Source organism: Jatropha curcas, chromosome 6 (genome assembly GCF_041381405.1).
Source record: "Jatropha curcas cultivar XTBG-Jc1 chromosome 6, XTBG_Jcur_1.0, whole genome shotgun sequence".
Classification (NCBI taxonomy): Eukaryota; Viridiplantae; Streptophyta; class Magnoliopsida; order Malpighiales; family Euphorbiaceae; genus Jatropha; species Jatropha curcas.
The window spans coordinates 9,378,195-9,391,149 of record NC_143156.1 but is presented as its reverse complement, the minus strand read 5'-3'; the positions used below and the strand labels follow the sequence as shown (position 1 = coordinate 9,391,149).

Sequence of the window (12,955 nt, the reverse complement as noted above, 5' to 3'; positions counted from 1 at the left end):
GAGCTAACATATGATATACATGCACACCAAGGCATTATTTAGTGATAGGTGCACATACGACCTGAAAATAGATTCAGGTTCAAATTTCTCTCTCTAATACTCTAAAAAAAAAATTATGTATATACATAGATATAGTCCATTTTTGTGGTGCACTCAAAAAAAAACATTTAATCAACAATATACATTTATAACTAGCCCAATTAGAACCAAAAGCCATAACAAAACTACTTACATATATATAGTAATACATTCAAAGAAATCTCATTTCTATAAGCTAACAAAATCTAAAAAAAGTTTGATTAGAACTTTAGATTCCCAATTTTATTTAGTGAATTTCAAAGGAAGATGAAAAAAAAAAAAAAAAGACCATTACAAGAATGAAAAGACAGTACAAGACCAATAAATCAATGAATGCAAAAATATTAAAATATCCGAATAATGAACTACCAAAAAAAAAAAAAAATCCTTATTCATAAGAGAAGAGAAAAAAAAAAAAAAAAAGAAACAAATGGACGAGAAATACAAGAGTGGAGAGGGAGGAAGAAAATATTACTTTTCCCACTTTCAATAATGTAATGAGCAATTGAAGTGTATCTTAGTCTTATTCATTGCGTAATTGTTAAGATAAAAAATTTAATTATTTTAATGAGATTATGATATAAGATTAAACAATATATTTATCAAAAGTTGAAAGACTAAATAGTTAATTAAGTCAAAATTTTGAAATTAAATAATAATTCAACGTTTGAAAAATCAAATGAAATGTGTATTGAAATAATAAGTCAAACCTTGATATCATTGAATAATTTAGTGAATTACACTATTCTAAAACCTTCAAATGTAGATATTTCATCCATTTATTCAAAAGTTAAATGTGTCACCGTGTAATATTTAAGTGCTTAATCATTCACATTTAATTATTTAAATCTCTTACTTTTATTATTGAATTACTATTTAGTGCCTCACTCTATGGTGAAAATGAAAAATTATTTATAAAAACCCAAGGGTGCATTTACTTACAATAAATAATTTTTTATTTTTTATTTCCTATTTTCTAAGAAAACAATTTTCTTAAAAAATAAAAAATATGTTCACTAAATAATAATAATAATCATATTTCATTTAAAAACTTAAAAAATATTATTAATAATTAAAAGAAATAAATAGTATAAAAGAAATTTAAAATTTTTTATTTTAATTTTTAAATATTTATTATTGATTTATTTATAATAATCATATCAATTTTATCATTTTATAATTTTTTTTAAAGGTAAATGATATAATTATACATATATTTTTTATGTTTAAATATCTTTTTTATTTTTCAATAAAAATACTTTTTTAAAAAAAAATTATAGTTATTATAATTATAAAAAGTTATTTTTTTTAAATCAAAAATTGAAAAACATGACTTTTATTATAAATAAAAATTGTGGAAACAACTTAAAATTTATAATAATTTTTTAATATAGAGTTATTTTGCAAATCTTACTTAAATTTTATACAAATTTGAAACTATTTTTCAGTTCTTTAAATTGAACCTAATAGATTTGAATACGAAACTTTATTTTTTAATTTTTTGACAAAATTTTTAGAAAAAAAAACTTTAGTAGTTTCCTGTAAATAAATTAGTCCTTCAATAGTTTAATGAACTTAAGTTTTAAGACCAAATGCATAAATATATCGTTATAATTTGCAGAAAAAATTGTGGCGCTCCAAATTTTGCAAGTGATCTATTATGCTCCTAAAATTACAAATTTTATTAATATTGTATTCTTTGCTGCGCTAATAATATTATATCCCTTGATATTTATTTAATGTATAGTTAATATAATATTTGAAACAATAATTTTTACATTTTTCAATTATCTAATAAGTATTTAATTTTAAAAATTTATATTCAATAAAATAATTTTTATAAATTAAAATATTTAATTGATATAATTTTAAAAAATAAAATGTTCAATAAAATAAACTAAAGGTTAAGGGGGCCACCAAATTTTTTATTTACGCAATGGACCTAAGTATTAATGACTAATTAATGTATTCGCCAAACAAAATGGGATAGAGTCGTAATGATAAGAGCCTATCGTACTTGCGCTAGGATTAACCGATATCCTATCCATCTGCAACATAGAAAATCTGTTACTCTCAACGGCAAATATTCAAACAATCAACTATGCAGCACCACACTGAATCCCATCTCCCATAGCCACTATTCCTCACCAATAAAAACAACCAAACTCCAAATCTATCACCATCCACTCACTCGTGTCGGAAAGCGGAATCGAACGGGAGAGATCAACCCACCTTTCGCAATTCCATTGGCTGAACGTCACATCAAACTTTCAACTCTCTTCTATTGGTCCACGTTGCGTGATCAGCGTGGCTAAGGTTAAAATAATAGAAATAAAAAAATATAAAAAAGCTCAAAAGCTGAGGTCCTTAAATGGCGACTCGTGTCGAGGCGGCAATAGACACTTGTCGCCTCCACCAACGAAGCCCAGAGAAACGACACTCCTTGTAGTCGCTCCCAAATTTCCACGCCGCATTTTTTTTTAAAAAAAATATTTTCTTTTTTTTTTTTTTTAAGAAAAGAGAAAAAATATTAAAGGTAAGTAAAAATATTCATTTCCTTCTCTCTGCTTGTGGTTTTGTACTGTCTAAGTGTACTGTTTTATTTTCTTTTCTTTTAATATCAATAAATAATAATAATAATAATAATAATAATAGTATTTTTTTTTTCCTATTATTTTCCTGTTTTTGTACTGGTTTCCCCAGAATTCTATGTTTTTTTTATTTTTCCTAAATTTTTCTGCTACTGATATAGTAATGATAGATTTCTTTTGTTATTGGAAAAAGTATTGTACTTGAACTTGAATGGCGGATTTTTTTTTATTTTTTAAATATATTTTTTTTGTGTGGTTTAGCCGGTAATAGAAGTTAAAACCCAGTTGCAGAAATGGATTTTGAGGTTTGATCCTTGTGATTTTTGTTTGGTTTTTCAGTTGTTTTTATGATTTGGAAGATGGGTTCCTTTCGGATTTTTATTTTTGAGAGGACATCTTTGATAATTTTTTCTTGTTCATTTATTAATTTTAATTTTTTTATAAAAAAAATTAGTTCATCTTTTTGGATCTGGAATTGTGAGGATCACAATACCTGAGATTTAACTTGATCTGAATCGATTCAATGGCTCTTATGTGGCCTGTTTGCTTGATTCTGGGAAAAATCATAGTACCTGAGATTGAACTTCCAGTTCTTGTACTTTGCACCATTCCAGACTCTTGGAAAAAGGATATTTTCTTTTTCATTTTTATATCTTTTCTTTAAATCTTTAGATATTTTGTTTTTAATTATCCGCTTCTTTAACTCTTCAAGTAGCTTTAGCTCTTTTTTTCCCCCTTTTCTATAACAAATTATTTTGAGTATTATTATTTGAAAGTCAAGTTATAGTTTTAATTCTTTCAAGCTAGAGTTTAGCTTGTTTTTAACAAATTCTTGGAAATTGATCTTACTGATTAAAAAGATCCTGAATTACTAATATGTAAACTTTATTTTTTTTTTTTTTTTTTAATTTGAACTTTGGTATTCTTGGTTTCAGAATTAACGCTTTAAAGCAATATCTCAATGCGTGTTTTTTTTTTTTTTTTTTTTTTTTTTTTTTTTGTAAATGGGATACCATGTGAAACTTTAATCTTTATTATACTTGTTCAGAAGATATTGCTTGGCATGTGTTTCTTATATTCTTGGAAATGGTGTATCACTTCATGCTTTATTCCTTATATTTGTTTTGTAAAGCTGCATCAGCTAAGTCCACCATTCCAAGTCAATCTTCCAATAATGTAGCTTTATCATTTTTTGTTCATGGTTGTTATTCTTGGAATTTAGAACTTGATTTTTACATCTTAGGAATTTTATACTGAAAATGTAAAATTGCTAGTTTTCTTTTCAGTTACTCTACTTGATTTGATGAATTTTGTGATCTTAACCTGAAGGAAACAAGCTGGAAGGAGTGAGATTTCATATTGATTTACTTAAATTTGAAAAATTGTACAAGCCAGCTTGATAGGGTCAGCTGCTGCTGCTATTTCTAAGAATGGGTTCTCATTTGAACTTCAAGAACTATGGTAATGTCCCTGCTGGAGAAGTAAGTGGTGCAAAGGCATTGGGGAATTCTCCATTGGTTCGCCAGTCTTCAATATACTCATTGACCTTTGATGAGTTCCAAAACAGCTGGGGTGGAGGACTGGGTAAGGATCTAGGATCAATGAATATGGATGAGCTATTGAAAAACATATGGACTGCAGAAGAGACACAAGCAATGACAAATACTGTTGGTGTTGGGGAAGGAAGTTTTCCTGGTGGGAATTTGCAAAGACAAGGATCTTTGACTTTGCCAAGAACACTAAGTCAAAAGACTGTTGATGAGGTTTGGAGAGACTTGATTAAAGAAAGCAGTGATAGCGCAAAAGATAGCAGCGGCAACAACAACAACAACAACATGGGATCAAATTTGCCTCAAAGGCAACAGACTTTAGGAGAAATGACTTTGGAGGAGTTCTTGGCCAGAGCAGGAGTTGTAAGGGAGGATACTCAGCTAATTGGAAGGTCAAATAATGGTGGATTCTTTGATGAATTATCACGACTAAATAATAATAGCAATAACAATGCCAGTTTAGCTCTTGCGTTCCAGCAGGCAAATCACAATAGTGGGCTTATGGGCACTGGGATAGTTGAAAATAATAACTTAGTTGGTAGTCAGCCTTCTAATTTAGCTTTAAATGTAGGCGGGATCAGATCCTCTCAACCACTAGTTCAGCAGCAGCAGCAGCTGCATCAGAACCAGCCCCAGCAGCAGCAGCTGCATCAGAACCAGCCCCAGCAGCAGCAGCTGCATCAGAACCAGCCCCAGCAGCAGCAGCTGCATCAGAACCAGTCCCAGCAGCAGCAGCAGCAGCAGCAGCCTCTCTTCCCCAAACCAACAAATTTAGCATTTGCGGATGTACGTTTAGCAAATGGTGCGCAGCTTGCTAGTCCAGGAATCAGGAGTTCAGTTGCTGGTATTGCAGATACAAATATAAAGAATAATTTAGTTCATGGTGGTGGAATGAGAATGGTTGGTTTAGGAACTGCAGGTGTTCCGGTTGCAACAGGATCTCCTGCAAACCACATATCACCAGATATGATCACAAAAGGTAACGCAGATACGCCTTCTTCACTATCACCAGTTCCAAACACATTTGGACGGGGAAGAAAAGCAAGTGCTGCTTTGGACAAAGTAATTGAGAGAAGGCACCGGAGAATGATTAAAAATAGAGAGTCAGCCGCAAGGTCACGGGCTCGCAAGCAGGTAAGTTTAGTGAATGAACTATTATTACACATTCGTTACTTTCTGAATGGTGTATCTCAACTCTTTTATCATCCCTTGCTTTTGGTATTTAGAAGACTAATTCTTGGGTGCTATCGTTTTCTTGGTTGCAATTTTAGGGGCTCTGTTTTTGGTTGCAATCAGAAATGTAATTGATATCTAGATGCTAGTACTTTGTACTTCCAAGCCTAGATTTCATTCATAAACCTCTTGATTTCCTTTTCAACTTCACTTTAAGATGCAAATGCATAAGTTGGAGGAGAGCTCTACTTGAGATAGTTATGTTATTCAATCTAGGCTAATATAGAATTATTACATCAACATGTCAAGCAATTCCAACAGTATGCAGTTTGATTTAGTATGACATTGTGTTGGTTCTCTTTTCATCCCGTATTGCAGCCAAGTTATTGTTCTACTTAACTGCACAAGTGAGGTGTTAGTCGTTAGTACGTCAAAGTCTTCTGAAGAAAGGTTGACATTTCATATTGGAAGAAACATTTGGAAATTATTGGGACGCAAATCAAACTGTAATTATGTTGTATTCTGCTTGTCAGTAATACTATATTTATCTGTCATTAAATGCCACAATTGTATGGTGCATTTCCAAAATTGCCTCCACAAGCTACTGCCTACTGTTGTAATATTGTTTTCCAAGGATCAGTAGTAATCTGAGATGAGATACCCTGATGGTAATCATGCTAGCATTGTTATTATGGAAGCAGTAACGCTTCTGCAATGAGTTGTAAATTTCAAGCGAGCAATTTTAATAGCCTAGTGAAGGATCTTTAGTGCAATCACAGTGCAGCATGGCATGCTGGAGATATAGCGGAGAACTTATGAAACTGTACTGTTTGACCCATTTTATTCACTTCTGGTGAATGGATAAATAGCCTTCAGTTGATGGTGTCAACAGAAATGCAAAAATTATTTATGAAGTTCTGCTAGTTGTCTTGCTATATGTTGCCTCGTTCGAAGATGCTTCTGATGCAATGCAATGTGCATGATCTATGTAAGATAAATGATAAATCACAGTAGTCCTATTTTTGCCTCTGTTGGGCCTGGAAAAAGTTTTCCATTGACTGGATTTCATTGGCTAGTAACTTATGGTCCTGTTGAGGCCAAAACTGATCAATAATTTTCAACCTCAAACTTGCTTGATACTTCAGTTCTAATTCATCCCTGGGGTCTATTACAGGCCTACACACTGGAACTAGAAGCAGAAGTTGCAAAACTTAAAGAAATGAATCAGGAATTGCAGAGAAAGCAGGTACGCTCTTTCGCTAAGAAGAAATCTTGTGTAAACAGGCTGTAATGGAAAACCTTTCTTGACCACCTTTTGGTTGTGGCTTTTTGCAGGAAGAAATTATGGAAATGCAGAAAAATCAGGTATGTGCCTCTTTAGTAGCACCATTGCCTTATATTTTATATGCAGAAACCATGCAGTTCTAGAATAATGAAACAGAGCTATCTAATTCTAATCCTTACCTTTGATGAGGGTCAGTGAAGTCATTTAGGTAGGTTGACCAAATGAGAATCCAGAAGGCAGTTTAGAAAATGAGTTGATAACGATCTTCAAATTGATCCCTCCACCTTTTTTGAAGTGCATTAATAGACTCACTTCTAAAATAAACAAACCATCAAATCAGATTCTAATAATAGTCTTTGAAATAGATTGTCTCAACTCTAATAAGACGTAATACAATGTAATGGTGATTACATAACAAAAAAATGAAATTACCATTACAGCTTACCAAACACAGCCTAAAATGATAAATTTTGACAGTAAAGGGGCTGATCACTTTTGTCTGTTTTACAGTTCTTAGAGTCGATGAATCGGCAATGGGGATCGAAAAGGCAATGCTTGCGGAGGACATTGACAGGCCCTTGGTAGAGTTGACATACTGATTAGTGATTATAGATAGTGACAGGGCTTGAATATGCATGTTGGCGATTTGTGTGGCGTCGTATGGATTGAAAGGTGCAACTTTGACCTGCATTTTATACCTTGCAGGATAGGTAGCTGTATCTATAGGAAATAGAGGCTTGATTTTGTAAATTATGACTTGAAATTAGTTTTATACTGTAGATTTTAACTTTCTTTTTATTGTGATGTGTATTGGCTTGTCATTTGTTCATAAAGCGTATGTAGGATAGTGAAACAAAATCTATGCTACAAGATTTACACTGTCAGCCTAATAACTTGGTTAGTTTCTAACAATTATTATGAACATATTTATTTTTAACTAATTGGTATAGCTGATAGGCTTTGTATATTATTTTGTGTGGTAACTATGATAAATCTAATACAAATATTTAGTGATCATTAGGACGGTTTAAGCTGCAATGAGAGTATTTATTTTGGAGATGTTGAATAAGAACTAATAATTTTTTTGCCAGAGTTCTATCCTTTTGCAATAATCATGCTATGCTTGCTCAGGCCTATATTTGTATAAAAGGTTCTTCTAAATAGAGATATTTTGATGATGAGTTGCTCAAATAGAGATAAGTTAAGTGCAAAGCTTAGATATCTTTAATTATACCAAGAAAGTTTGAATGTTATTACAAAGGGAAACTTAAGGATCAATTTTGCTAATACCACAAACTAACATGTGGATTAGAAAAAAAAAAAAAAAAAAAGGGCTGCACTACAAACCTGCATAATGAAATATACTGAACATTCTGAATTCTGTACCAGTTGGCAATAAATTATGAGCCAAAGCCGGAAGCGAATTGCTGATTGCTATTTCTGTGTATCTGGACATGTTAGAATCAGTTCACAAACAAGAACCCTATCTCCTGATTAAAACTGGTGCAAATTGCACTAAACTTCGCAGAAACCCAAACACCATCTTCTTCAAATTCAGTATTAGGATTCGAACAAGACTCCAAAACTGGACATCACACTTTGACTCCCATGAATAACCCTTGACCAAATAGCTCTGGAAAGTTTGTATTCTCCATTAGCTGATTAGAGTCTGAGACTCTGGGATAAGTGGCTCTCCTTCATGGATCGGGGCATCTTCATTGACTTCCTCACTTCCACTCTTATTCAACACATCTAAGTCCTAGGATAGTCAAAAACAAGGCCCTCAGCTACACTCCTCGCCCTTGCATGGCCAAAAAGCTTGCTCACTATAGCCATTGCAAAATCTGTTACTGTAGCATGCCCCTTGCTAGTGATCACTTTACCATCAATAACTACTTTGGCGTCATTTATTACATTGTTACTTAGCTGATTCTCAACAGAAGGATGTGCAGTGGCTTTCTTATCCTACACAACAAGTGGAAACTTGATTACATGCAAGTTTATGCTAGGAAGATATAAGATTGTCTCCAAATTACCTTCAATAAACCCTGATTATGTAGAACTGCAGGGGAAGAGCAAACCGCTCCATATATTCTTCCAGCTGCGTCTTGTTCTTTGAGTAGCTTCTTAAGAACCTTTGATTTGTGTAATCGCTGAGCCCCAGCAATTTCTCCCTGAAAGTTCAGAAGAAAAAAAAAAAAAAAAAAAAAAACCTCAAGGATACTGAGAGGGAAATGAAAGATAATGGACAAAATAGAGCTTAAAGTATTTTATTTACTAAAAGACAATTAAATTATTAAGGCTGAAAAAATTAAAACAGAATTTGAACCCTTTCACTTTACATTTAAGTCTTTAACTGGCCTATATAATTGCCTTTATACCTCTCTTATATAAGCAATTAAGCCTTTTATTTTTATTTTGTTCAATTGATTAAAATTGTTGAAAAATTTCATATAACAATTCTGTCCTCAGTCTCATCTCATCCTAAATCATGCAAGGACTGAAAATCAGGACTCAATAAAATTTCATATACATGTAGCCAAACCAATGTATGGAAGCCCTCCTTACATATAGAAATTTCGCTAAAGTTTTATATACTGGACCAAAGGCACATATGAATGTCAAATTGGGAATTCAAATGTTTTTACATTCCTATACTTCTATAAGAAAATACTGCAAAGATAATTAATTGTATAGAGATATTTGGTTTCGCACCGGAAGAAGTATTAAATCATATATGGACTCAGCAGCGTCACCAATTAACTTGTCAGCAATTATTTTTGTGCCTTGAGATGCCAAAATTTGCACTGACTTTTCAATTGAAGCAACCACAACATCCACCTTTGCTCGCCGTAAAATATCCACAATAGTTACTATTTCAATCTCTTCAGAACCATTTGCAACAGCCACGAGAACCTATGTGACGTTGGAACAATGATATAAAAACTAGAGTTCATAGACAGTCAACAACAATGATATAGAGCCTAGAGTTCATAGACAGTCAATTAATGCAAACAATACCTATACCTGCCAAAACTAGACACACTTAAGTAATATGAACAAGTAATAGAATAGTGGAGGTTGCAACAGGCACTCATTTAGAAACCTATATAACAAAAATGATTAAACCGAACAAGGCTCAAACATATTAGAGAGTTCACCACTCTCTATATATAAGGAACATGTTGTGCCAATTCAATAGACCAACAACCAGGAGTCCTTTAGCAAATGAAATTATCAAATTTAATCTGGTTATAAACAGAAAATGGTGTGAGAACTTACACGGGGTTTGTGGTCAACCGACCAATCAACTTCATTAAACTCATCCTTTCTACGCATATCATCAGCAGTATGCATCAGCTAACAAGTAGAAGAGTATCAGCTCAAAGCTTATGGTAGAAACTAAATAAGTAGGAAAAAGACAAGGTGAGTTGACATATGACTAGTAAATAAACAAAAACCGTAGTGTACAAGTTCCTTATCTCCCACGGCCATGATTGGCTTTAAATATTACAAGTTTTAGAAAGAATCTAGATAATGACAGGAATCTAGGATACCATAATGATGTGCATTATCACATCTGATTGAACAAACAATGTACAAAGATGCCAAGCATTTGAAGAACCATCTCAAACATAGATGGTGTTTGATAAAACCTGGCAACACTTAAAATTACAGCAATTAATATTTTTAAATTTGTTTGATTACATTATCTACATATCGGTTAAAAGTATAAAATAAGTATTTTTAATTTAAATTTACACTGAATACAATACGTTATTATGCTTTTTAACTATAATACAGTTGAATACATATTTATTCAATGCTTAAAATTTAATTATTAAATTTTACATTTGATTTCCAGTTTTGCCAAATACCATCATAATATATAATTACAGCTTGTTGCATATAAGTTATAACCCTTAATTAAGACAAGTGTATAATTTCAGCAATAACTCAGATAATATAAAGAAGGTGGCTTTGGTGTAACGATAAAATTATTCCACTTGTGACCTCAAGGTCTAAGGGTCCGAGCCATGAAAACAACCTCTCTATAAAGGTAGGAGAAGGCTACGTACATCAACCATCCCAGAATCCACACATAGAAAGTGCTACGTACACTAGGTTGCCTTTTTTTTTTTTTAATTCGGACAATATAGATAGGTTGGGTTTTAAGGTATTGAGTCCTTAATGGGCAATAGAATAGAAGCCATGAGGTCGTTGTTAAGGTGATCAAGTTCATGTCTTCAATCCAATCTCACAATGTTCCAAAGTTATGAGCACAGCTTGTCGTTCAAGTCAGTGAAATCATTTCACCACCATGCTCATGCTTTTATTGCGACAATATAAGGTAACTTCCACTCCTTTTCAAGAAATATTATAGCTCGTGAATGGAAGTGTAGCTACCATATCATGTATTAAGTCTAGAATGACAAGGATCATTAGTTGCTTAAACCAGCTTCTAGTCACAAGCATTTGAGCTTGCAACACATCATAGACAGCTTAAACACAGTGACCGCAGGTGGACTTCAATTTCAAATCTTAAAGAAGTTCCACCAAAATCTACTCAAATATTGAAGCTAAATTGGCAAGGGGTATGCTTGACAAATAAAACCAAGTTAACAAAATAAAAATTGACCTTACCATTAATTCTCCAACCTCATTGGCAACAGACTCCCCAAATAGCTGCTCAGCTAAAGATAGAGCAAACTCAAAAGAAGTTCCAGGACCACGACTTGTAGTAAGCTGTCCGGAAACTTGAATATTTGATTTAACAGCCCAGAAGGTTGGAAGTTTGTCCATGAATGCAGGATGACATGTCGTCTTTTACATCACATGCTACAGTAAAATTAGTCAACAAAACTAGAGTCACATGTATTCACTAAAGTTCAATTAAAAGCAATTCAAGAAGCCACCTGTCTTCTTCTTAGAAGACCCCATGGAAGGAGTGTGACAGCCGGAGCAGCACAAATAGCTCCATATAACCTCTTTTCCTCCGCTTGTCTACTTGTGATTTGCCTTAGAACCTCGCAATCTCTTAATCTTGCTGAACCAGGCATTCCTCCCTGCCTTTGTTAAAATGGTAAGTCCAACAAACAAAAGAAACTATTACTGACTTCTCTGTAACACTTATTAACACTACCTTAAAATAAAATTCTCACACTGAGAAAATATTAGGTAAGAGTAGAACCATCCTGGTCTTAAATCACAGTCATTGGACATGGTATAGACATGTTAGTGAATTGTAGATGTGTTAATGTACTGTAGCCAATTGTAATGATCAATTGGCACAAATTTGAATTTGTTTAGAAAAATTTCAATAACAATGGCCAAACAGTGCTAATTTTAATTTGTTTAGAAAAAAAAAATTCAATATCAACTGTGCAAGTGTATCACAGTGACTGACCATTGTGATAGTGTTCATATGCTGCTATGTAGCGGCAGATATTTAAAACAACTAGGAGAGGGACAGAAACTCCTCTCTCCCTCACACAAACAAGTAGATATTTCAACTTCTCATTACTTTCTCAATGCTTTTTAATTGCTACAGCCAATTGCTACAAATTATTACTAAATTAAACTTCAAAATGCTAAAATACAAGTGAAAGTCTGAAAGTTAAAAGCCACTAACCGGCAAAGCCACAAGATCGAAAACTTCGTTAGAACAATTGGAGATATTGGTATCAGCCACCAGTCTAATGCCACCAGCAGCTTCAATCTCAAGCTGTGGCTCCACAGATGCAACAATCACCTCTGCACCAGCTCGTCGTAGAACATCAGCCAAAATAACTGCCTCCATTTCTTCTGTGCCAAACCCAATTGGAAGCAATACCTGCCAATCCACAAAAACCACAAAATCAAGAATCATCAAAATTTTTTTGAAAAAACATGCTCAAAATTTCAAATTACAGCAGTTTAAAGAATGTGTTTATAGGTTTTAAGGAAAAAGAGACCTTCACCTTCTTGGGCGGGAAAAAAGCTGAGGTATCTGTATCTAGATTAGTAGTCGTGGGTATTGTAGGAGACGGAGTTTTAGTTGGTTTTGAAGACATCGGTCTTGAAGTGAGTGTTTTTCGCTTTGGAGGAGAGGCCATGGACGAGAATGACAAAGACGAGAGTGAAGTTGCTGACACAATCATTAAAGAAGTGGGCTTGATAAAAGAAAGCTTTGAGGGTGGCGGCGAAAGAAGATAGCACATAGACTCCATTGATGAATCAGAGCAGAAGCTTTTCCTAATGGAGCTTCGCTCAAATAAAATGGTAGACTCTACCCCATG

General features: G+C 33.2%; 2 protein-coding genes across 7 annotated transcripts; one reads left to right on the top strand and one right to left on the bottom strand.

Annotated features, from left to right (window-relative positions):
* Positions 1 to 2,454: 2,454 nt before the first annotated feature.
* Positions 2,455 to 7,618, top strand: LOC105629827 (ABSCISIC ACID-INSENSITIVE 5-like protein 6). Of its 4 annotated transcripts, none has more exons than XM_089722439.1 (5): positions 2,455 to 2,614; positions 3,999 to 5,353; positions 6,567 to 6,638; positions 6,728 to 6,757; positions 7,188 to 7,618. In XM_089722439.1, the coding sequence occupies exons 2-5, from the start codon at positions 4,100 to 4,102 to the stop codon at positions 7,260 to 7,262; spliced, it is 1,431 nt and encodes a 476-aa protein (XP_089578565.1). In that variant the 5' UTR covers positions 2,455 to 2,614; positions 3,999 to 4,099; the 3' UTR covers positions 7,263 to 7,618. The 4 variants fall into 4 exon arrangements, with proteins under 4 accessions (XP_089578565.1, XP_089578566.1, XP_089578567.1 ...); XM_089722440.1 differs by lacking the exon at positions 2,455 to 2,614 and adding an exon at positions 2,666 to 2,974; XM_089722438.1 differs by lacking the exon at positions 2,455 to 2,614 and having other exon boundaries at positions 2,996 to 5,353.
* Positions 7,619 to 7,878: 260 nt separating this feature from the next.
* Positions 7,879 to 12,955, bottom strand: DJ1C (Class I glutamine amidotransferase-like superfamily protein). Of its 3 annotated transcripts, none has more exons than XM_012211473.4 (8): positions 12,632 to 12,955; positions 12,310 to 12,510; positions 11,594 to 11,743; positions 11,322 to 11,501; positions 9,960 to 10,037; positions 9,393 to 9,593; positions 8,714 to 8,851; positions 7,879 to 8,642 (listed from the first exon to the last, which is right to left on the bottom strand). In XM_012211473.4, exons 1-8 carry the CDS (start codon positions 12,884 to 12,886, stop codon positions 8,430 to 8,432), a joined length of 1,416 nt encoding a protein of 471 aa, XP_012066863.1. In that variant the 5' UTR covers positions 12,887 to 12,955; the 3' UTR covers positions 7,879 to 8,429. The 3 variants fall into 3 exon arrangements, with proteins under 3 accessions (XP_012066863.1, XP_012066864.3, XP_037492754.1); XM_012211474.4 differs by having other exon boundaries at positions 12,638 to 12,954; XM_037636826.2 differs by lacking the exon at positions 9,393 to 9,593.

Bases quoted from the DNA above. Each gene is read 5' to 3' on its own strand.
- DJ1C (XM_012211473.4), bottom strand. From the start codon at position 12,886: ATGGAGTCTATGTGCTATCTTCTTTCGCCGCCACCCTCAAAGCTTTCT. The intron at 11,744-12,309 runs GTTAGTGGCTTT...TAACAAAGGCAG, and splicing joins TCGATCTTGTGGCTTTGCCG to GGAGGAATGCCTGGTTCAGC. The intron at 10,038-11,321 runs GTAAGGTCAATT...TCTACTTGTTAG, and splicing joins ATGAGGTTGGAGAATTAATG to CTGATGCATACTGCTGATGA.
- LOC105629827 (XM_089722439.1), top strand. From the start codon at position 4,100: ATGGGTTCTCATTTGAACTTCAAGAACTATGGTAATGTCCCTGCTGGA. The intron at 5,354-6,566 runs GTAAGTTTAGTG...GGTCTATTACAG, and splicing joins GGTCACGGGCTCGCAAGCAG to GCCTACACACTGGAACTAGA. The intron at 6,639-6,727 runs GTACGCTCTTTC...GGCTTTTTGCAG, and splicing joins AGGAATTGCAGAGAAAGCAG to GAAGAAATTATGGAAATGCA.